Source organism: Neopelma chrysocephalum, unplaced genomic scaffold (genome assembly GCF_003984885.1).
Source record: "Neopelma chrysocephalum unplaced genomic scaffold, ASM398488v2 Primary Assembly neopelma1_381, whole genome shotgun sequence".
Lineage (NCBI taxonomy): Eukaryota > Metazoa > Chordata > Aves > Passeriformes > Pipridae > Neopelma > Neopelma chrysocephalum.
The window spans coordinates 529962-555411 of record NW_020898045.1 but is presented as its reverse complement, the minus strand read 5'-3'; the positions used below and the strand labels follow the sequence as shown (position 1 = coordinate 555411).

The window sequence follows — 25450 nt, the reverse complement described above, 5'->3', positions numbered from 1 at the left end:
ACCACTGGTATTAGTAATGCTGAGGGAAAAGGGATCTGTCTGGACCACATGTCTCTGGGAACCCTGAATGCCTGGAAAACGTGACAGCACTTCCAGGGATCTGGAATATCATTTTGCAATACCTCTGAGTACTACTGGGTTCTGAAGGTAATTTTAGGGATGAGCTAAGGTGCACCAATTTGGGTATCTCTGCTTGAACCACAGGGTTACCTTACAGCAACTGATAGAGGAGTCAGACAGTAACTGTGGCATTAACATCAAGATGACAGGACATGGGAGAATATAAGGAGAGTGTGGAATCTGCAGATAGCAATCAATTAAATACAATCAAAAATCCTTCAAAAGTGAGAAATTTAGAAAACCAAAGTTATTTTTTAAAGATTGGTCAGGATTCTCAGATGTTAGGAAGTGCTGGATTTATGCTGTTTTCCACATACAAACAATACGTTACAAGTCTTACTCACGTATTTTACTGTTGATGATCTCTGAGTGATTCAGTGCCTTGATATAAAGCCATAAATCTGGCAACTTTTAAATGTTTAATTTTTCAAAACATGTCCCGCCATTGGCTTCCCACTACTATTTATGTGGAAAGACATGGACTGGATTTATCCAGCTCAACTTACATGCCTGCCTGAATTGTCTCCTAAGCATTTGTATCCCCAGCCTGAGACAACCAGACCTAACCCAGCTGTGGTTCGGAGTCATTAAGAAAGAAATCATATCTACAAAGCCATAATTTTAACTTCTGAATAAAAAATTACTATTTTATTTTGACTTGGATAGTCTTTATTCCTTCTTTAAGTAAGTTGCTATATATTTTCTACGTTGCAAAGTAGGTTTAGTAAACACTACACTTTAAATTAGTTTCTCTAATTCTATGTCTAAGTATAACCTTCTTCTTTCAACCAGCTCTAATATCCTAAAATCCCAACAGAGCCATTCAGTAAAGCTGTTAACTTGCAAATACAAAGCTCATCCTCAGATTGATATCTTGAAGCTTTACTCTGCATCACAAAATACCTCACAGAGTGTTAAACCACCAGATCAAAATGTCTCAGTACACTGAGAGAAAAAAACAAATTGTAATCACTTTTTTCCAGTTTTCTTGTTTTCTCCCCATCTCTTTCGACTTTTGTGATCACATATATAAGGGTTTTCTTTCCTGATTTTTTTCCCTCATGAGCACAAGACTGACAAAAGTATGCTGGACTTACATTTTACCTATTTTTGGTGTCTCTGCCTTTCTGAGAATTCGTCCACTACTTGGAGAATCTTACTCAAAATAAGTGTGAAATACTCCAAGTTTAACTTATCAAAGATGAGTAGAGGGCAGTAAGACATCACTGTAAACCTTGTTAATACAGATCATATACACTGAAAGCATAAAATAAAATTACATCCTTCTTGTGCTAGAAACAGACAGGGCTTGTAGAGACCAGGAGGATCCTTTGGGATTTGTTTATTGAGCCTACCTTAAGTTTGCATAAACACATAAAACACACAAGTCTGTAAATGATGTAGACTAAAAATCCCATTTTATATTTAAGATATGAAAGAGCAGACAGGCAGGAACTTTCCCATAACTACAGAGAAAGCTGGGATTTGAAGTTGGCTCCTCCAAGCTCCAGCCTCCAGGACAGCCCAGTGGGACAAGGCTTTATAAAATCATGTGTGAGACAAGATAAACCTTCAAAGCATCTCACTCTGTTTGCAACAACTAGAAAACCATATGCAATTTTTCCACAATTACAGAGCAAACTCTGTTGAGAGACAGTTCTCTGTAAGCACAGGAGAGACCAGTAACCAAAGTGGATCAAAACTAATTAAAATAATAATTCAAAAGAGACATTTCTTCCAAAGATATTATTACAGAACAATAACTAAGTTGCTGTGCAGACATGGCGTATTTTATTGAAGGCAGTATTTCTCTATTCAGAACCCTCTGGACTGGAAACTAAAATCAGAAGGAGGGGGAAAAACAGGTTTCTGATCTATAGAAAATGATGAAATTTAAATATTAGAAGGAAAAAAAATCAACAACCCAAAACCTAAGACTGAAAGCAAAAAAAGCAACAAACTACTGATATTTTTCCATTAAGACCTTTTGAGGACAAAAATGCCAGACAACTGTCAAACCAAATATGAGGAATTAGCCAATAATACAAACAGACTCAACAAGTATGACTGAAAAAATTAAGCTTCCTACTGAGTCATTGCTCAGTGGCAACTCAAAACATGAACAGTTTGGCACCAGGTTTAGTACTGTTTATATTATATATTTCTCCCTATTGCCAGAGCCCAAGAAAAACCAGATTTAACTAAAGATAACGATGAGATTTTAATGAAATGTTGAGAACCACGTATCTATGTTGTCCCTTCCAACACAGATTAATAACAAAAATGTTTAAAGAGGAAAGGCTTTATTTTCAACTATTATTTTTCTAGGATAATGACAGAAAATATCTCTGGATTTAAAAATAGTGAAAAAATCATGAACACTTGAAGTACAAGTAAGCAAGAATTAGAAGTTTGCTACCTGTATATTTCTAGTATCTTCCTTTATATAGTTTTCTATACTTTTCTCCAGTGAATAAACAGCATTTTTTAAAATGTGAATTTGCACAATCCTGCCAATTTGAAAGTTAATGCTTAGAATGGGATCATACATCTCCCAAAAACTGCCATTGTGTCAGTGATCTGATGTTTATTATGAGTAACTGTGTTGAAAACTCTCTGGGTGCATAATTGCCTGGCAGCAGCATTTTTGCATAAGATCATCACTAAAAAAAAATTAGAAATAAATAGCTTTTACATCTTACTACATCAAAAGGTCCTTAGAAAAAAATTATGTAAATTGGATTAATGACATTCATTTGTACATTAAAAGCAGCAAAACAGAGAATAGAAAACGACTTGAAATATCAAATGTTTTTTAATATTCAGAGAGTCAAGCTTAAGCCTCACTACTAATCTGGCAATTAGACACGGGTTAGTATGCAAATGAAGGAGGAATTTCATTTATTAAAAGTTCCTCTGTAATGTCAGGAAGGTGGCAATATTCCTGTTTGAAAAATGTATTCTTGATGAGTTTTACAACAGTGTCATATATTGTGACATTCATATTTTTATGTTCCAAACACTTCCTGTTAAACACAAGAATTTATCAACTAAACCCTGCAGAGATGGAAAAACCTGTCCATACAACCTTTCTATTCCAGTGATAGACAACATTAACATTAATAGCATTAATAACATTCATCACATTAATAGATCCTAATCTATACAAAATGAATCTAACTTTTGGGTCGCATCATTTGCTACCAGACGGGACAAAGTCATATCTCTTTAACTTCAGAGCTGCCAAAGAGAAGCAACATTTTTCAATACTGAGGTTCTCACACCTTTACAGGTGGAACAAGACTCATCTAGAAAAAAACAGCTCAATCCAAACCTTCAGGAGACCCAACACCATAAGAAAAAAGCAAGAGGACTGAACTCCAAACAGCACTTCTGAAAAGGTTTGCATGGGATACAGAGAATAAACAGAAAAACTGCAGAAAATGAGAAAAAATGAAAAAAAAAAAAAAAAAGAGAATTGGGAATAAATATCCCTAGTCTTTGAGTCTTGGATAATAGGTGCCTACATAATTTCCAGCTCTGAAGAAAACCACTTCGTTAGGTGTATACTTGTTTTCTATCAAAGATCTCAAAACTATTCTAAAAATGCACAGGGAACAATGGGAACCAAATAGCAAAGCACAACTTCTATTCAATTCCCAATCTATGTGCTTTTGTCCAAGCCAGCTCCATAATAGCTACTGTCAATAAAGCATATTTATATACAAAAATAACAAGAAACTTCAAGAAAATGATTACAATAAATGTTTTGTTGGTCATTTGAAAAGAGCTCTCTCTTTAATTTAGCAGTGAAAGTGAGTCATAATCGCCCTCAGTGTAAATAAAAACACCAAATGCAGTTAACAACTTGCAAGTCTGTCAACAACGACTGCTGCCCCTCACAAATCTATCTAACACTGAAAAGCCAAGCTACAGGTTGAGTCCATTCTAAAAAAAAATTTTGAAGAACAGTTTTGAAAGAAAGAATGGCAATAAAAATACCAGGGAAGTTCACATTGTGAAACAAAAAAGGATTATTGGACTTTGCTGCTTATATTTCTTTTAAATAAAATACAACATCATTAAGGCAGGACTTTGGTATCTGACTCATAAACCCAGCTTTGGGGAGCACAAAGCCTGAGCTTTGCACATTTCCTCACATATTTTAGCAAGGTTACAACTGTAAATAAACTCTTCCATGACTTTTTTTTATGTACTTACACGCTTTTAAATTTTCTCTTCATCAGCAAATAAAGACACATTACCTACTTTTATCCTATCACCCTGTTTACCTAATCTTGAAAAACTCCATTAAATCTTCCATGGCCAATTTTCAGTGCTCTGATCAACAAAACCTTAAAGTTCAACCCCATCCAGACTCCAAAACAGAAAGGGTGCCACTTGCCATGAAGACCGCACAGGAATTCCTTTTTTGAAAACTGACATGCAAAACTCTCACCAAGAACAAATATTTTTGTAACAAGTGAAAACTTTGTACCACGAGATGAGGAGAACTAGAAATCTGGCTCCCCAAGTTACTGCCAGAACGTATGAAGCAAAATGAAATAGCGACAAAGGATTATTATTCTCCATTGTTAATATACAAGAGTCTCTGCAAAGATTCATATCAGTGTCACATTAGGATATAAAATGTTATTTCTGATCTAATTGATTTGAAGTATATTTCAATTTGCTTATTAGATAAATTGGATGAGTCCTGCAGTCACAAGCCACAGGGAATGCTTTGTAGAGGAACAAAACAAGGCAGGAATTCCTTGGAAAGTCTTCTTCTGCCATGACCTTCTCCCTCACCTCCTGCATAGTTGCACCACAATTTTTGGAGAAGCACAGCAGCTCTGGGTGGAATGATCACCCATTTATTGGGATCAACCTCCAACACTGATCATTTCCATGTATCACCATCAGCAAGCTTTTCATGACATCATTTGTCAAACTATATTGCCTTGTATGTTCATGTTGGGATCACTTCTATTTTCTCCCATAGAATACAGATCCTTATACTATTCATACATACTTTAAAGTGTAAGGTCCCAAATTAAACTGAGAGGCAGGGCAGAAGTTTGTGATTTTTTTCTTATATCTACAGTCAGAGAAGGAGGAGAAAAGGAACAGGGAAGTAAGCCTTCTCCTGCTTTTTAGAGTAATTAATGGATTAAATCTGAACCCGCTCTTCTATAGAAAGATAGATAAAGAAAGAAAGATAGAAAGATTGAATACAAAAGAAATAATTAAAGGAATGCAGAGCTTCTGCTAGATCAGATCCAAAAGTTCAGAATTTCCTTAAGTCAAGTGTTTCTGCAGCTCCTATCACCCACACAAAAGCAGTGGGGAGCCTGTTCTGTGTACTAACATAAAGTGATTTATCTAACCCCTCTGAAACATTGAAAAGAGCTTAGGAACCTCATTCCACAGAATAGGTTAAAAGATTATGATTTTCAGGAAAACTTGTGAAGAAAACTAAATGAATACACTATATGTCAAGTTATAGAGTTTTCATTTGCTTTTTTGTATGGGGAGATGATAGCAAATACATATTTGCCTAGTTAGGGATCATGAATGAAGCTATTTCTTCAGAAAACCTGAAATTTTGGGTGGGGAGGAACAGGTAGGAAGAGAGGGGAAGTTTACTGCTCATGAAGCATATGATTATAAGATGTTAATCATCTTCCTTTTAACCTCTGCACAGACTTGTGGTTCATGAAATACAATCAGCAGGTGAACTGAGCATTTCAGCATCACACAACTTGACTGCCAGTCTCAGAATAAGAGAAAGAAAACTGTCAATAAATAAATAAATAATTAAACCCTAATATACCTCCTTGTGATATTTCTCCTGCTAAGATGCTTGCACCTACTCAAAAAAAAGGGGCAAAAAGGAAAGAAAAGAAAAATACCAGGTTTATAGATCAGTTCTGCTGCAGTCTTCAACAATAGGAATTTGTCACCCCATTCTCCACCGTTTAAAACAATTCATCTGCTTTTCTTCACCTCCAGTTTTGCAATTAAAAGAAATTGCATTTTCTCCCCTAAAATACCAGGCACAAGCACTGTTTTTCATTTAGCTCCATTCCAGCAACCAGGTTTCCATAGTATCAAGAGGCTAAAAAAAGCTAACGGGCTTCGGAGAAATTAATTTTAATCTAATGTCTCCTGGTAATCGTCGAACCATACTGCAAAAAGGCAGTTATTTATTTGGGGTGTTAGTTTTTAATACCTAATCTCAACACCTAAGTGCTAAAAATCAAAGAGATGGAATATTCTTGTATTACTTGAGCAGAGGACTGAGAGGTTTCTGTGTGAGGGAAGACCATCCATGGCTGTGCTTTCTGTGAAACACTGGATGGCCAAGATGGCTGGATGCCACTGGATGGCTTCTAGGTGGCCAAGAACTGGTTATTTATATTAAGCAGCTTATCCAAATATAAGCCTTTGTATATCTTCATACAAATTTGCTATTTTTGGAGAGTTTTGTAGTAGGAAGTCAGAGACATAGTGGTTTTCATATTCACTACAAGCCAGAAAACTCCCTATGGATAGCTCCACACTCCACACACAGTCCCAGGAGCTTTGGCAGAATCCCTCAGAATAGAAAGGCTAGGAAATTCTCTTAAAATACTGTGGTATTTAGGTCCAAATGCCTTAAAACCGAAAGCAGAGAACTGAATGGACACAGCTAATTCTGACTGTTGCTGCCATTATCAACATAATTCCTTCCAAATCCTCCTCTCAAAGAAGCACAAAAATCAGTTCTCAGTTTCAGTTACTTGTTAAATTTCTGGGAATCAGATAAATATCACTATTTTCCCTTGCACCTTGGGACACAAGCCCAATATACACCTCATACAGAACCAAGGCTAAAGGAAAATGATTGCCGGTTTTGCTCACAGCCTGGAAAGCAAAGTGTTTTAGTTTTTGTCTTCTCTTCAGTCTTATTTTCAAGCATGTTATTTGCTTATGTGTGAATAACTGAGCTCTTCTAAGAACTAAATTATTTTTTGTCTACCCATTTCCATCTATGTTGAAAAGGCAACAGTCTTACTAATGTATTTTTAGAATAAAACAGGATTTGTTCATCCTTTTTATGATCACACTGAGCACATTTGGAATACCATCACTTCCCACAGGTTAGAGGCGGCATGTAAGGAACAGATAAAAAGAACAATCAAAAATAATTGTGTGTAGTGTTTTTGTGAAGATCCAAAGGCCCAACAATTTCATTCAGCTGCCACCATCCACTAAAAACATAAATTAGGAAAAAAACCCTAAACAAACCCAAACTTTCACTCACCGAGTTTAAGTGGAAAGAAAAGCAAAGAAAGCAAAATACTTCTCCATCAAGTGAAAAATTAATCCACTTGGTCAGACTGTGCAGATACATAAAACTTTTCAACACTTGTACCACAGCTGCTCCTTTTCCAAGACCCCACTGTCGCAACTCTCCAGTACATCTGCAGTTACACTTAAGCAGAAGAATTCCAAAAGCAAAACAGGAAGAAAGTTTTCTTTGGACTCCGACAGCCTTCATTTGAAGAAGTATCAGGAGTTTGCTTGTGCTTAATAAACATCATTTGCAGATGACACCAAGAGGATGAGGAGTTAACAGAAATAAGGTTTTTCCTCTAATGGTTGGTTAAATCAAACTATGTATCAATTAAATATACAGATTTAAAAATAATGGTGGCCAGAATAGGTGTGTATATAATATATATAAAATCCTAGAATGGTTTGGGTTGGAAGGGACCTTAAAGACCATCCAGTTCCAACCCCCTTATGGGCAGGGACTCATATATATAAATATATATATATATGCTCAAACACTGCAGTACTACTGCAGCTTTGGCAAATGTCTCCTCATTAAAAAGATGCAAGAATCCTGTTTGTACAGTTGAACCAAAACCTGGACTAGATGCTGTCTAGGAACAGAACAGCTCCCAGGCTGGCTGTTCTCCTGCCAAAGGGGAGACTCTCTGCATGGGCAGGAGCAGCAGCCAAGCTGGCACCAAAAAATCCCTAATGCAAGACAGGACCTTACTCTTCTTGTCCACACCTCTAAGTGTGAGAGGCAAACACAGCACAGGAATATGTAAGAATAATGTTGGGTTTGCTCTATTCCTCCTACACACAATACTAGGGAGGCTCTTCCTAAGTCTTGCATGGAGCTGGGATCCACACTTCCAGGAGGGTATGAGCAAACTTTCAGTTGCAATGTGATAATCTATGTTATTAAAAAGACACCAACAAAGCCTCCCTTTATTTCCAAGGGAGAAAAAAATTCATGGTCCCCATGAGGGTGAAAAAAGAAATAATGTAGATTTCTATCTGGTGGTAGAAGCCAGCAAAGTTCACGCTAGAAATAAGAGAAAACTCAGCCACTGGGTAATTACTGAAGATTATCGAGGATGGGAAGGTTTCTCTGTTGCTAAAAGGATTTAAATCAGAAACACATGGCTTTGTAAAACCACTAATTCACCCAGCCACTGAATACCAATGTAAGGCATAACAATGCTATGCTTGCCAAAAATATTCATAATTGCTATAGTCTAAACTGCAACAATAAAGTTAAAAGTTTGCTTTCCAGATCGGATTTGAAGTTTGCATAAAGAGCTGGAATAAAACAAACACATGACCTGCTGTTAAATATTGAAGTTACTTGTGTGTGTAACTTGTTAAAATATTTCAGATATTTTAAATGTCTCCCTAAATGTTTATTGCTCTTTTTTATGTATAGTCAGAGCATAGATATCTTTAATACAATGATAAAATAATGATGTTTGCAATAAAATGGCTATTTTTCACCTATCACTACTTGAAGAAAAGTTTGTACTAGTAAATTGTATAAGCTCTTGAGGTTAAAAAAATACAGGCAATTATATTACAGACCACTTTGCATGTTTTACTATAAGTACCAACCAAAGAGTTCTGCAGCAAAATGATGAAATTTCTTCTATTACCATCTCTGCTTTTGATCTTCAAACTAAACCTTGAATTTTGCCTTTTGATTTCTTAAACGAATAATTCACCAGTTTTGTCTAGTTTACATTTTAACTGGAATGTAAATAAGCAGCCATGCTATTCCAAAGACAATAACATTTCCATTTATCTGGAAAAATAAGAGATTTTATGGCTCAATAATGCAAATTTCAATGCCTCATTTAGAGAACAAAAGTGTTATTCTGGTAAAATATTGCAGAATTAACTGTGCTTTATGAGTATTGATATTATAACATTATTGTTTGTATGAGATATGCTCACAAAATAAAAACACATATCAAATCATGCAACACCTTCAAAACAGCTGCACACTCATGAGTACAACAACAGCAAATAGTTAATAACCCACTGGGTTTTAATCTGGAAAGACAGTCTACATCCTACCACACTAAAAACCCCCAAAAAACTATTCTTGAGTTAAAAGAGGTCTTCCAGTTTAATGGATTTCTTTATTCAAAGAGAGTTAGTTTGTGTATGTCAGCAAAGCAAATCTCCAAAGAAAACACACCCCCAACTTAGAGAATTCCTGAAGTCATGTTTCAAGGCAGAACTCTCCGAACATTTACAAACCTGAACAGGTGCAGTGTAGAAATCCAGTCACTGATGAACTATCAGTGACTTACAAAGGCTTTGGAATTAATGATAGTTGTAGGTTTTTAAATCCCTTTCTAATGGAAACTGCAATTATTAGGTTGGATAGCACTTGCTCTAATATGTTGCTTTACTTTTATTTGTCTTTTTAATTTGGCAGATATCACGATTCAAGAAAACATCAGCTAAAATAGTGAAAAATAACAAATAGGGTTATAACAGCCGAATCACAACCATCCTCTTTTTCTGATTGTTTGTCAAAGCTAAGAAAAAAGTGACATGGATTGGCATCCATTGAATTGCTCATGAAAATCCATATCTAATGACAGTTGTCTCTACCTCAGTCTTTCAGCTCTAAAACTAGTCATGCACTTTTCCAGTCCATTTGATCTGTGCTCATCCAGGAAAGCCACTACACACTTCACAATTTTTATCACAAAATCACGACTGGGTTTCAAGGAAAGAGAAAAACCATATACAGTCAGAAATTTCCACGAAGACTCTATGAACACTGTTTCCAAAGGCAAGTGCAACATTAATGTCTGAAGTCTCATGCTAAAATTAATTGTACAGGTTGGACAGATCAGTATTAAAGTATTTAATATAGAAAACCTGTAAACTTGATAAAAATTCAGTCATAGGATATCATTCCAGCCTTGTTCCAGCTAATACCTACTCCATTTATCTTTTCTTCCTTTTCTGTATAGATCTTTTATTTGTTCTGCTCAACACGCATCAACTCCAACACTGAATTATCACTATGCTTCGTAGCTGATTTTGAAGTTTTACTCCCTTCAGAAGATTCCAGACCAGAACTGCACATGAAGAAATGATGCCTTGTCTTCTACCCTCCTGATCTCTCCTGCTTCCAAAGAAAGGATTTATCTTCCTGTCAAAACTGCCTTTCCAGAGTGAGACTCTTCTTATCTCCATGATCCCAAGCCACTGAACCTCCTCAAGCAGGAGTGAAACATCTGCTCTCCCTCACATTTTGCCCCCTGCCAAAGTGGACTCTCCCTTCTCTGAAGCCTGTCACTTGCTGCAAGTGTTATAAATGGGACTAATTAGGATTCTAGTTGCCCATTAACTCTTTTATTATCCATGTGACAGTTATGATGAATGCATTATATTACTTACAAATGGTTGAGGTGGCACTTACACATGGCAGCATAAACTTTAGAGTCAGGGGAGAAATCATTTAGCACTAAGATAGACTAACTGTACCACGTAAATTGAAATCTTTTGAGTTCGACATAAGAAATAAAGGAGTTTGGCATTCCTAGAAGTGCAGGTGGACCAGTCACTTATATTTCAGCAGCAATATCTTTTGCATCACTGTAAATACCTTCAAAGATGGCTTTCTCTCACAGTCAGTACCGGGCACTGCACGTTGTCGTAAAATAGAAAAAAATCCTGCCTTTCTCCAACACAAAAGTCTTCTGCAACAGCAAAGTTGTCATTTCTCAGGATTAGCATTTCCTCATAAATAAGTTGCAAAATTCAGAAGGGAATAACCCCGGTGAACATAAATTACACAGAAATGGATTTGATTTGCATGTAATAATGGCTTCTTTTGGAATTAATTACAGATATGCTGGAGTATGGATTAACGTCCTGATTCAGCAATGGATGTGCATGTTTAACTGCTCTTCTATGCTAAGGCTAGGAGTAAATTGTCTAGACAATTAATTATCATTCTTCCCTCATTTGCCAAAAAAGCAGTAAAGCTTTGTGCAGAACGAGTTCTTGCATCCCTTCAGAGATCTTAAAAAAATCCATAGGCATAGTTGTCATTCTGTAATGCTCTCCATTAAATTGCACATTATTCACCATGAAATCTATCTGTGAAATCTGCCAATAGAGACTATTCATACTTCCTAAAAGCCTAAAAAGAAATCAACTTCTAAAAATAAAGCCCTGTTTAAAAAGCCCCACCTAACATCAATAATGATAGTTTTGAAAGGATCCTTGCCTAGAGAACACAACAGTACAATTTTTAAGCTGGTCTTTAATGGTTTGCTAAATGCTTATTCTTAAGTAAACAAACAGTAAGGGAAATGTACTTTGAAGGCAGAGATAAAAAAGCACATCTATTTACTTTAGGAGCCTGCAAAGCCCGTTCTTTCATTGCTCCACTGCGAAGAAGTGGTGCAACTATTTAAATTCAATCACCATGGGATTTCAAGGCACACAACAAAAAAAAAAGCTGCATATTATACCCTCTCCCCAATGGAAAGAGAGCGGTTCTGCTGAAATAAATGTAGCACCAGCAAATACTTTCCCAATATAGATATGTGAGGGAAGGAGGAAGCATAAAATAAAACTAAATCAATAGATCTTACAGACAAGACTTGATCAATCCATCCCAAAAGATTTATTTTCAGTACCCAGTTGAACAGAATCATAGCATCCCTTGGTTGGTCATGAAAAGGTTGTGGAGGGGAAGAGGAAGAAAATCCCAAATCATTATTTTGATGCTAACTGCCCAGTAACACACAAAAGGAGAACCAACTATTTAACCAAAACCTAAAATACTGACCAAAAATCCTCAAAAATATCAAACGTGGAGGTACTGTTGGTATGAATGGAGTATTTAAATATAGTCCTTTTTATAAGGTAATTTATACTGCAATAACATCCATTGCTTCTTTTCTGTATTTACAGTGCACTGTTAGAACAATTCAATTTCAAGCCAAAGTAATTTGCTTTATTCTCCATGGTTACTAAACAGCACTAGACCTCAGATATTTCCGATTGCAGAAAAAGTCATTAATTTTGGTTACTCTCTAAAAATACTTAGAAGAAAACAGAACTGATAGCCTACAGTAAATATTGAAATGAATCTAAATATCTTAATTAAAAGAATAAACCCTCCCAAATATCTCTGAGAGTGTATTCCCAAAGAACAAAAAGAACAAGCAGAAAATTCCCAGCCAAGCTGACCATTGCTCTCTGTAACTGCTTTCCTAAATGCTGCATGAGGTTTTTAAATAGATCAAGTGAAGCACATTACTAGCGTTAGTCCACAAAACTTCCTGCTCAGAAGCATCACATACTTTCTCCAAAGTCAATTCTGCAGTGGGAACATCCCTATTTCCCCAACAGAACACTGAGAATCAAATTTCAGGATCTCCTACCTCGATCAAAAAGTCTCCAGTTCTCAGGCCAGCTTGCCATGCTACTCCCCCTTCATCCACAGATTCCAAGTACTGCAAAGCAGGAAAGGCTGGAGTTGGGGTGAATTCTTCAATTGGTGTGTCAGCTTTAAAAATAAATACCACATTAAAAAAAGAAAGTTATGGAGTGCTTGCAAATACCACTTGACTACAGGCCTATTATTGGCCATTCAAATTTAGGGTTAAAAAATGGTGGGTGCTGAAAGTAAGAGGATCCCAGAGGAGATCAGGATGTGGGGACACAGTGAAATCTCTCTGCAATAGCAATCCACAGGTCTTCAATTCAGAGGGGAAAACACGTGCTTCTTTACTGACTCAAACCAGAACAAGGTGTATGAGGCAATAGCTGGATCCTGAGTATTCCAGGATATTCAGTATTAGTTCAAGTAACCCTTTCGTGCGCCTGGCAAAATGCTTGGAACTCTGGCAACATCCAACTAGAAATGAATTATGTACTGTAGCCAGAGGAGAGCTCCTGGCCAAACTGGGGGAGGTGATGGGTGGGGTGGGAAAGGATGTCAAAGATTAAACAGAATTATTCCTTCTCCATGTAGATGTGTGTAACAAAGAAGAGACCAAAATAAATCGCTTTTTAGGAAAAGAGGCACAGCTGGCCCTGTAACAACTCTCCCTCTCCCTGTGTCACGTACACAGACAGGCAGGAAAGTCCTTGGGTCTTTCACCTGAGGTGCCTTCCCTGCTCCAGAGAAAATCTGGGGAGAATTGCTGGGCTTACCCAGAGGGAGTAACCTCTGCTCAAAGCACAGATAACTCCCACCAGTGCTCAGAGAAAAGGTTGTGCTGTTGCCTTTCCTATTTACTACTCCAAAAATTTTATTTAGCTATGCCTAGAAAAGCTTTTACAACCCTGAAAATCTATGGTGGCCCTGATTTAGGGGTGGGGAACAGGGAGAGCAGAAACCATGTCCCAAGAATGAAGACATGGAACAATTTTCATGCTCAAGCAAGGCAAGGGAGAACCCATGTAAAATGAGGGGGAGCAAGAGATGGGGCATACCATCATATATATCTTTTTTAAATACAAAAGGAGCAAACTGCACTGAAAGTTAAAAAGCAGAGCATTAAATAGAATGCCTTTTTTAACTCTTAAGAATGCCATTATTATAGATTTTAGGCAACAGGAAAGTACCATGCAGTTTAACATATGAACAGCTTTAAAAATGAGCACACTACAGGCCATGCAACATACGTGCAGCTTCTGAAGATATAAAAAAAAGATCATATTTTCATACTAAAACTGCACCAATGTCACCTTGCAGAAGATCCACACCTAATTTAAAGAAAACATCACTCTCTTGTCTATTCCTACTCACAGACCTATTTAAATAGACTGACATATGAAATAAAGAAGCAGGTTTTATAAGCAAAGCAGGTTTCCCATAGTTAGGTAAACTGCATAACAAAACAGGTTAATGACAAATCATCACATACAGTAGCACAATAAAAATACAAAACTTTCTCCCCCCCCCAAACGATTATACAGTGCTTCTCCTATGTAAAAATGCAAACTGCTTCAAACAGAAGCCACTAAAATCCATCTGAGTAGTATAGCATACAGAGAATCCTGTTGTCTAGCAACCAAGTGCACCAAGAATAATTCCTGCTTATATTCCAAGATGTATAAATTTCTTCATGCCACTGCACATCACACACACACACACACACATACACACACAGAATCACATACCTTTTGCCCCTCTGAGCACAAATCCAAATCCTTCATTGTCTTTTTTCTGCAGGACCACTGCCTTTTCTTCTATTATGCAGTCACTGTAGAGAGAATTCCGAGGATAGCGACCATTATTACATCCCTTCATCACCACTGTAGTAGCTGCTCCTCCAGTGTGCAGGTTCATCATCATCACAGCCCGTTAATCAAATAATATTGCAGTAACCAAGCATGGGAAAATACAGAACAAATAGCAGCGAGGGGAAGACAAAGACCGAGCTTGGTGATAAAAGAGAACATGACAAAGCAACTTAAAAGGAATAAAAAAGGCAGAGAGGAAAAAGAAAGAAGAAGAAATCATGCATGGTGGTTTGTGTTCTATATGAATGACTGGATGAACATGTGATCATGTAATCTGTGGGCTAGCTAGGACTCTAAAAGGAAAAAAAGTAAGTGAACTGAACGACAGTATCATTAATAAACTCCTCAATCGTGGATGTACCAGATGCATCTTCTAGTGAAGCCAAAATGAAACCAACCAGAAGAAAAATGAGGCAGCATTTTAAATTTAAAGATAATAAATTATGATTTTCTATTAGCTAACTAAAAGGCACAAATATATTCTGAAAGCTATGCCTTGCATCAAAAGCCCTTTTTCAATCCTATTGAATGTTGCATGCTGCAAGAATCCCACATGATCATCTGACAGCCTACAATGCTAACAACGTGCAGCTGCCTTGGCGTCATCAAGCACAAATTTCCACAGCATCAAGAATCTGCATAATTTGAAATAGTAACAAGGCATGCACAAGCAGGAAAAACACATTTCTAAAGAATATTTCCTCTCCTCTGATAAACAATTAATATCATAAAACAAGGAGATGGTGTAAAGGACTATTTATGTAAGCAGTGTTCCCTTAAAGAGAAAGTAGCCTTAGGAATCTTGCTGTCATTGGCTGAGATAAAAGTAGATGGTAGATGAAGAAAATGCATAAAATACACATTAAAATGGGACCTTTCAGATACAGTGAATGATCTGTAAAAGCCCTACATTAGTACCTTTCATTAAACAAGAGGTTACTAAAAATAATCTCCAAGCAAAAAAGGCAGAAAAAAAATTTTGAAAGCTCTTTTAGGTATAAAATCATTGCACAAGTTGCATGACATTTTTAGCAATAAAGGCAGTGTCAGGGGTTAAGTTCATGGACTGTGAGCACTGCAAGCCATGCTGCTTTAAAATACCTACAGAACTATTTCAGGTACAAAGAAGTATGAGCAAGTTTTCTTTTCCTAATTTTTCACCACCCAACTCCTGCTACCACTGGTCTCATACAGAATCCAGTCTCTAAAGCAGATCATGCAACAAAAGACCAGATCTGCTTCAGAGCCATTAATAATCCCAGAGGGGAGGAGGAAACTAAATAAAGAAAAATTGGTGTGACCTTTTTATTTAAAGCTCTGAACAAAGAGAAGGATGATGATATCAGGACACCAATGGACAGCCTCCAAACGCCAGATTTTTCATGTGTCATAGACTATTGTTTTGGTGACTTTCCAACTCTGAGGGATGAAATTTCGCACTACTGCTAAAGCAATGATGTAAGTATGGCTTCCAAATCACAGAATATTTAACACCACACAAGAATTAAAACTACCACAATGGTGACTTTGTGAGCAAGAGATGATCTCCATAAGTACCAACAGCTCTTGCACACCGTCTCTCAACCTACTATTATTTACTGTATCATTCAGACATTACCTTTTCTAACAATGAATACCCCTGCTATGGAAAGGATATAACAAGAAAATGCCTGTTTATTGAGGAAGCCAAACACACTCCTCTTCAGGGATATCAGGGTGGGATGGAACATGCAACTCTCAGAGCCCATAGTGGAGCACCAAAGTTCTCCATCACCATCATGATGTTATAAGAGCTCACGGACCCTGCCAGTGTATTGGCTTATTTCCTTCATTCCACCACTCCCATTTTCCAGATGGGGCTCTGCCTTCATCCACTGAAGAGTCAACAGCAAAACTGGCTCCATCTTTTTTCTTAACACTCAGTGAAATTAATAGAACCATTTCCTTCAAGTTTCCTTATAACCAATCAATGCCTTAATAGAGGTTAGAAGGCAGATGAGAACCTGATCACAGCAAGGGTTTGGTTCAAAGAACACCCTACCCAAGTCCCACTCTCCCTTCAATTCATTAAGATACAGAATTAAAAGCTTATCAGCCCAATGCCTCCACAAACCTTGCTCTGATTCTTTCATCTCTGTTGACAAAACCAAATAAATCCATTCCTTAAAAAGCTGAAGGCTGAAGTTGCAAAAACAGTACTCAGAAAACTTGGGATCAATTCCCCTGATCAACATTAGGCTTCTACAATTAAAACAACAGGCATCTTAAGGTTCTTCCACACTTGGCTAATGAAATAAATGGGCATTTTCAAGTAATATTCAGATTAAAAGTATAGAAAACACCTGTGATTTTCATTTTAGTATAGCACATTTATTGCATAAACCACCCAGTCTAATACTCCAGTTTAGATATATAAAGTGAGAATACTAAACTCCCAAAATTTTACAAAGTTTTGAGTTTTACATGCAATGGGGAGGGAAGAGGGAAAAGAAGGAGAAACACAACATGATTCTTGGTAAGATAACACACAAACTGATCTCTATTATTTGACAAATATAGCTTACTAATATAGGGTATCAGTCGTACTACATAATGAAAACAACATCACAACCTGTGAAGTAAAAATATAGGTTTGAAAAAATTAGATGTGTAGCCATTTTTCCTTATTTGTGTACTAGGAGAAGGGGATCTGCAATAATCTTATGGCATGAGCAGTTAAAATTTTTAAAGCAATACCAGAAAGAAAATTGATTCTCCACCCCCCAGCCCCCCCCCGGTGCTGCAGAGTGAAGAACCAGCAGCAGAAAAAGGATGGAAAACCAATAAGCACATAAAAGTGAACTGAGTTTGCAACTTCCACACCCCTTCTCCCAGCAAACTCACTTTGAATTCCCAAGAGGAGGGGGCAGAAGAGGGGAAAAGTTTAACCCCTGGCTGTTTGCAATGTGCTTTTTGTTTGCTTTGCCATGAGGGTTTTATTGTCTCAGAGTCAGGGTGGATCCCTCCACTCAAGGTCTGCTCACAGTCTACCTTGTCTTGGCAGGCGAAGTGGTGCCAAATGTGAAAGTAGGTCAAAATTTCTCACCATGAGCCTTCTTGGCAGCAATTCTTTGATCATGAAGGTGTTGTAAATACTTAGCAGCAGAATTCAAACAAGGTAGAGCTACCAGTGACAAATGAAGGTGACATTACATTAGAAGCCTGTTCAAAGGGCTCAGCTCAAGCAAGAAGAAGAGGCATTTCTCCCCAGATGCTTTCAGTGCTTTGCACAGCTCTACATGAGGCTGAACAGTCCCTGCTGCTTGTGATATGCCAAATTTTAATAGGTAAAATCCTTAAAATCCATTTCTGTCCTATCTCAAACCAAAATTAAACAGAGCCGAGTTCTCAGAATATTACCAGTTCCATATTGTAGTAATAAAATGAGTAATTTTAAAATCAATAGCTCATTACTTAAATAGGGCATGCACTACTTTGACTTTGGGCTGTGTGAGACCAAGATTCATTGCATACAAAGCTAAATGAAAAAGACATCCTACCAAGTGCAGAATATTTCTGCATGAAGCACAATCATAAAAACTTGAGGTCAAAAAACCCCAGTCAATCTAAATCTTTGCTTCATTCAAACAGTACAGTAAATACTAGAAAATATACTTGTTCGTCAGTTCATGTAGTTTCTTTAACAATTTAAGAATTGTGCAGAGCTGTTACTGTTTCCATAATTTTACAGTCTTGCCAATGGAGAAAGGGAAATACAGAGATTTACCCGTGGTCAGACACATCAGTTTTGAACTCAGCACTGTTACATTCAACATAACAACCATCGTTTGTGTAGGCTTTTCAAAACAGCAAGGATTTCTGCTGACAGCCCATTAGGATGATATTTGAGGAAGGAAGTAGAAATGTCAGGTCCTTCATAAAGATCTGCATGAAGAAAACAAAGGTTGAAGCACAGGTTCCTGACGGAGGCAAACCCATGAAACCCAGCTTCCCTTTTCTCATCTACAATAACTACAGCCTCTCCTAAAGCATGACTTATCCCACAAGTTAAAATACTAAATTACAGAGATGGAAACTACCAGGACTACAGGATGTATTTAGGTAAGTTTGTATCAAGTGTATCATTGCTGATTTCCATCTGAAAAACAGCACATAGAGTACACTCCATTGAAAATTATCATCATTATCTGGAAACAAAGTGGCTATTTGGGATATTGTCAATCTCTCCCTAAGGCAGAGAAAAAATGAATTTAAATAGGAATTATTTTCCTGATTCTCGGCAATCATGCATCCCCTAGAAACATAATCTAAGTGGAACCTTTTCAGCTTCAACAAACTGGACCTCAGCCTTCCAAGGCAGGAGTTATTTGACAGTTTGCAAAAGAAAGTCAAATAACCAGAGTTACAACTGAGTGAACAGCCCCCTCAGCCCACAGCCCCTTCAGTCACATGGCTTGCTCTACCTCAAGCGAGAAGTTACTCTCTCCAAGATCACTTCTTTCAGTTGGCCAAGTAAACCTAAATCTCTTCATTAGCTCATTTTCATGCCCTCTCCTCTCCTCCTCTTTTTGAAAGATCTGCTGAATTCACAGCTACATCTTAGAACAATCAAATACTCTGCCCGGTGTGATAAAACAATATCTAAATCATTCCACAAATTTATATGCAGTGTCTAAATGCAGCCACACTAATTCCTTTCAGGCTAAGACAGCCACTTTATGGTGGTTATGTTAAAACCCATAAAAGGGAATTTGGGAAATCTGTTCAAGATGAAGAGCTCTTTTCTGCATGTTCTGACAGTCAATCCATGTTAAAGGCACATCAAAAATATTCTCTCCAAGTATTTCCTTTTTTTTTTTGCAAGTTACGTGACCTGGCACTGTATAAAACAGAAATTATGTCTACAGAGAATCTTACTATAAGATATAACAAACTTCCAGTGGGAAAACATTTGCTGTTATTGCTGGAAGGGGTCAACACTACTATTTATAGTCATCTACTCTAATGACTTCGGGAAAATCAGCTAATCCTAGTAATTAAGGCCTTCAAGATTAATGAAGGCTCTGTATGTGATTGCTCAAGTTTCCCAGGCATTGATCATCCATCTGTGGGTCTCACGGAAGAGCTTCCACAGCCCTGGTGTAACATGCACTGCAGTAATCACTTGTTCAAGAGGTTTTAGCTGCACCAGTGACTGTGGTTCTGTGCACAGCAAATATGAAAACACACAGACTTGTCCCTGCCCAACCCACTGAGAACCCAAACAGAAACACTGAGAAGTGGCCAACCATATATTCAAATTCACAGGAACCTGAAATATGTTCACAGAATCACAGAGTGGTTTGGGCTGGAAGGGAACTTAAAGATCATTTCATTCCAACCTCCCTGCCATGAACAGAGAACCTTCCACATGTTGCTGTCACGTGCAGAGATCAATCCTAATTTCACTCATGTAATGACTGAAAGTCTAAATGATTTTCCCTTAGAACAAATATTTATCTGGAAATTTATAGCAAGATGTTTAGGAGGAAGAAAGTATTTTCAAATAGATGGTTAAGTACCTCAACATTATACTCAGGGAAGAAGCAACCCATCATTAGAACAGAAATACTGGGCAACAGTAAACTGTAAGTTGATAAATTCTTTACTAGGCAGCTGAAGATAGAAGCTCAAGGAGTATAATGATGGTACAATAATTAAAATACAGTGGAGAAGGGATGAACAAAATCACATCGAACTAAAAATTCTCCAAGTCGTTTTGCTATTTCACCACAAAAAACTCAATTAAAAAATCAGGGTTGCATATGGAAGTGCAGCCAAATGTTAGTTGTGTTGGCACAGCTGGCACTCAAGCAAAAAACCCCCAAGAAGTAAGAAAAGATCACCATTACTCTTCCTTGCACTCAGTTCCTCTCTGGCTTTATACTTTGTGGCAAATAACTTCAAACTGCAATAGAAAGGGCATATTTTAATTTCTCCTGGGTGAACTCACCATAGCCATGTCTTCCTCAGCTGGCCAAGTAAAGGAACAGGAAAATAAGAAAAGATGCTTCAGCACTATTCCTACAACATTCCTATATTCACATATTTGTCTTCCCAATCTCCTGTATCAGTGCTGTTCCTACAGAGTTCAGTAAACATCATGTAGAGCTCTTTGATCAGGAGAACAGCAAGGCTGCAGATTTTGCTTTGAAATTTCTTGGTGAAAGAGGGATGTGTCGAACTGCAGCATGCTTGAAAAGATGTTTAGATATTCCCCAATTCCTGTATCCAACAGGTCTCTACTCCACAATGGGAAAATGACACACTACAGTAAAACCTGATGGGGAATAGAAATTCTTCCACCTGAAGAGGTGTTTCATTCACACTTTTAAACAAGCAATCAAATCTTTATTGGATTTTGAATACTTGATACCCCGGGTGAAAAATGAGCAGTTCCTCACTAAGTTGCCAAAGCCACAAATATCAGTCATGAGAATTAGGAAGTCAGAAGGATGGTGCTGCTTTTTCCAGCCTGTGATTGACAGAGGTGCCCAAAAGATTAACCATCATTACACAAAAGCAACCTATGTTAAAGAAAGTAACAGTGCAAAATATTTCCATGGATTTATGCTATAAATCTTAAAAAACACAGGTTTTAAAAGAAGAACATTAAATTTCATGACAGAAGTGCAAAGTAGCTGCACAGTTTCTTTATATAAAACCAAAGAAGAGATTTCCTCTTTCTCAGTCCACATTCTTTTATTCAGCTTTTAAATACACTTAATATCATATTCTTGTTGTATGGGAGAAGGGGGTAGGTAATCTAAAGTAGTACTTTTCAAGTCAATTGATTTGGCCAGTAGTACTTTTGGTTTTTCCCTCTGTTTTCACCTTAAGTTGCTGAAACTGTAACAACTAAAGTAAAATACTGATATAGCAAACCAGAAAGTCAAGCAGCTTCCTGGAAATAGAAATCCAGTGAAAGCTTGATTTTGTGTTATACAGAAATCTCAGGATAGGATATGATGGGGAAAAACATTTCAGTAGTAAATTCATAATCCTAAATGAATTTATATATACACACACTATATATAGGACACGTATGCATCCATATGTATGGATATATTGATATCCATATATGTATATATATATACACACACAACACAATGAGTATTATAGCCTTTTTAAAGGCAAATATTATTATTCTTTTGCATCTGCACTGATGCAAAGGGAGGAAAGAAAAAAGCATGGGAGGGTGAGGAGAGTAGCAAAATGAGCTTAAAAAAGTAAAAGCTTCATTACTCTATATTAATTAATTTCATTCGTATTTTATAAATGAACAGTCAATCCAAATATCCCACATGACAAAACAAAAACCATCACAAAATATGCAGGCAGGTGTCCTTCTAGCAGAGAACATGAGTTTTACAACACAGAGTCCTTCAAACTATTTCGTCCAGATGTTCCATCTCTCCCATTAACATTTTGGGTTACAGAACACATCACTTACACCTGATACTCAGTAGCAATTTTCAGTCTTAATTATCAAGCAATTGAACAACTTAAGGCTGCACTATAAAAATATTAATATTCATTGCTCCCACTATGAGCCCTGAGCAAACAGACTGTACAAACACATATGTTTATGGAACTAGAATATTTATCCACCTTACTGCATGTATTTGTATTTTTCTACCCCAAACCAGCTGCAGTTCAAGCCACCAAACCACACAGAAACAGGAATTTTCTCCTTAATCATCTTAACATATAAATTATTTAGACACAGTTTTGTAATTTCGTTATATCCGCCTTCCTCAGGATTTCTTCAATTGTGTTTCTATAATACACTTCCGTCACATTTTGAGTTAAAAAATAAAACAAACAGAAAGTGTTTTATTAACACTTTAAAAATGTGTCACAAACCCTTTAAGGCCACAGTTTGACATTGCAGGTTTTTAAAACAGTTATTAAACTCACTATACATTTTCGGATCGTAACTTGATTTGCCCAGAGAGTTTAAACAAAAATAAATAATGAAATTGAGGGAAGAAACTGGTGATTTCAGGACTGGTGATAACCATGAATTTCAAATTAGTTTTAAGGGATCTCTCAGGTTTTCCATCACACCCTGTTTGCTATTATTGTTTGGAATTACCATCCTCCTGTCCTGCATTCCTTGGAAACTAAATACAGCTGTAACCACGAGAAGTCTGAGTAACCCTGACTGTTCATTTCAGCTTTACAGAGATATTTCACTTAAAAGTCTACATGGTACAAAAGAGCACTGAAATCCTCAGTGTTAAAATTCCTATAAAGTTTTACACCAAAAGGTTTTATGCCTTTAGTATAAGGTGTCTTACAACTAAGTTAAAGTTCTGTCTCAAAACAAATGAGGCCTCAACAAAGGCATAAAGTTTTTCTGAAAACATCTTCCCACTTTATTCTTCTCCAAGAGCTTTAAAAATACATTGTGGAGTGAGAAACTTTGATTTTCTAGGATTTTACAGAAAGGACATGTAGAGGTGATGAGAACCACAGTTTAATTTTCACATATCCTTTTAAAAATCCTGACTAATCACCACTTTATTTTACAGTCTCATTAACATCAAAAAGGAGGTGGCAACTCTATCTTTTTTTCTAAAATATATTCTCCCTCCCCATTTCTCTAATTGCACTAAGTCCTTGAGTTATTTTAAGACTAAATTATTTGCTTACTTACCTGAAAAACAGCTTGAGAAATGTCCATCTTAAGAGCTCTCCTGCATCATCATTTTCAGCTATTTTGTCAAAGCATGGCCAGTTTAGCCCAAAATTTTAGTGGCAGTGAAAAATCACTGACTTTACAAATACCAGCTGATCAAGTGAGAGAATTCTACATATTTTAAATTGGTCGTTACTTCTCTTAATTAAGTGAATGTTGAACTGGAATCTCTACTTATTGCCGCATTCCTTTGACATTCAACTAAAGCTCATTGGTTACACTGACATGCAATTTCTGGGAATACGAAGTTTTTATTTTCTAGGTACTGGAGACAGGTTAAAAATGTTGGTTTATCATTTCAACTCAATTGAGTAACTAAAGATGCACAGAGTTTAATTTTAAGTGTATTTCAGAATTTATGATATTTGAGCAGAGGTATAAACCAGCTCTGCTATAGTTACAACTGTTCCACAAATATGACAGTGCTTTGGACATGGTAGTCTAAAGGATCATATAATCTACTCAATATCAACTCTAGTTTTCAATAGTAGCACTAAATTCTTAGTTCTGTTATCTGGGCCTAAAATACTTTCTAAAAATTTTTTTAAATTAAAAGATAGAGAAATTAGAAAACATGTGGGTAACAGTCTTTTCCCTAAAAATGTAGTTTTCCTAAAAATGTAGTTTCCGGGGCACATATTTAACATTCACTATTCCTCTGCTCAGAATTTTGCCATGAAATCGGTTTTAGTGAAACACTCATTAAAGCAAATCTTTTGTTGATACGGTTTAGTCTAAATTAAGGCTTTGTTAGACATTATTTCTCCAGGATACAGGATGATATTTTATGTCAGGGAGAGCAGGAAGGCCCAGCAACATCCCCAGCTACTCAGTTGGTGGATGTGCCAATCATTCCAATGGAGCATCCCCACCTGCATGCTACAATCCCTGAGGATGCAGGGAGCATCTGTCTCTGGGCTCAGGGAAGGAATAATAGTTTCAAAGGATTTGGATGGAGAATTGCTCCATCCTCCAGGTTCTTGGCATTCAGCAGCAGAACAAGGTGTGGGTTTAAGTCTGAGCAGTCTGACACACTTGGGACTCAAGCCCAGATCTTCTTTAGTTCAGGTGAACCAGCTATTTCTTGTTCTTTAGCTGGTCCCCCTTTGTAGGGTTTGACTCCACTTGATTTATAAAGAAATACAACTCTAGCTCCAACAAAGAAAACAGAACTTTGTCTCAAGACAAACAGAACTTTGTCTCCTCCCATCGACCTCATGTTCTGCACAATGGAAAGGATCAGCTTGTCTTAGAGCATGAAAGTCAACCCACTTCTGAGTTTTTGATCAAGAGGAAAAAAATACGTATATTGCTTGCCAGCCACCCTTAGAACTTGCCTCACAGATCAAATTCTTCAAATGCAACAAATATTTGTGAAAATCTGGCTGGAAAGAGGGGGGGGGGGGAATAATATAAGAGTGGTTTGAATCACTGCTCCCACTGGAGGAAAACCCACAGTGAGAGCCCAACAGTTATTTGCTCTTTTTGACCTGTCAAAACTTCCAACTGCATCACTTACGGGCACCGTATGGGGGCTTTGCTCATCTACTGATTAGGTAAGAGGACAGCAGCCAAAGGTGCAGTGGGGCAGGAATTAAAGGTCACCCAGAGGAAGCCCAGTCATCACAGTGGAGGTTGGGACTCAGGAATGGAAAGCACTGATTGCTAGAAACCTAGTCAGTCTGCTTTTCCCCAAAAAATCAAACATTTGAATCTCCTCTGCTGCTTGCATCTAATTATGTGGCTCCTGTTTCTAACTAACCTGGTGTGACACCCTCACAAACTTCTCTGTCTTCACTTTCTGCATTCCCTTCCCTTCCCTTCCCTCCCCTCCCCTTCCCTTTCCTCCCCTTCCCTTCCCCTTTCCCTTCCTCTTCCCCTTTCCCTCCCTTTCCCTTTCCCTTTCCCTTTCCCTTTCCCTTTCCTTCTCCTTCCCCTTTCCCTTCCTCTTTCCCTTCCCCTTCCCCTTTCCCTTCC

The 25450-nt window shown here is 37.3% G+C and overlaps 1 protein-coding gene across 2 annotated transcripts in view; it reads right to left on the bottom strand.

Moving 5' to 3' along the window:
* Positions 1–25450, bottom strand: part of SHANK2 (SH3 and multiple ankyrin repeat domains 2) — a 318764-nt gene that overhangs the window by 110336 nt on the left and 182978 nt on the right. For both annotated transcript variants that reach the window (XM_027706520.1, XM_027706521.1), the window contains 2 exons: positions 14608–14690; positions 12861–12985 (listed from right to left, as the gene is read on the bottom strand). In XM_027706520.1, the coding sequence (XP_027562321.1) occupies positions 12861–12985; positions 14608–14690 (208 nt within the window). The remainder of the gene's footprint in view (positions 1–12860; positions 12986–14607; positions 14691–25450) is intronic.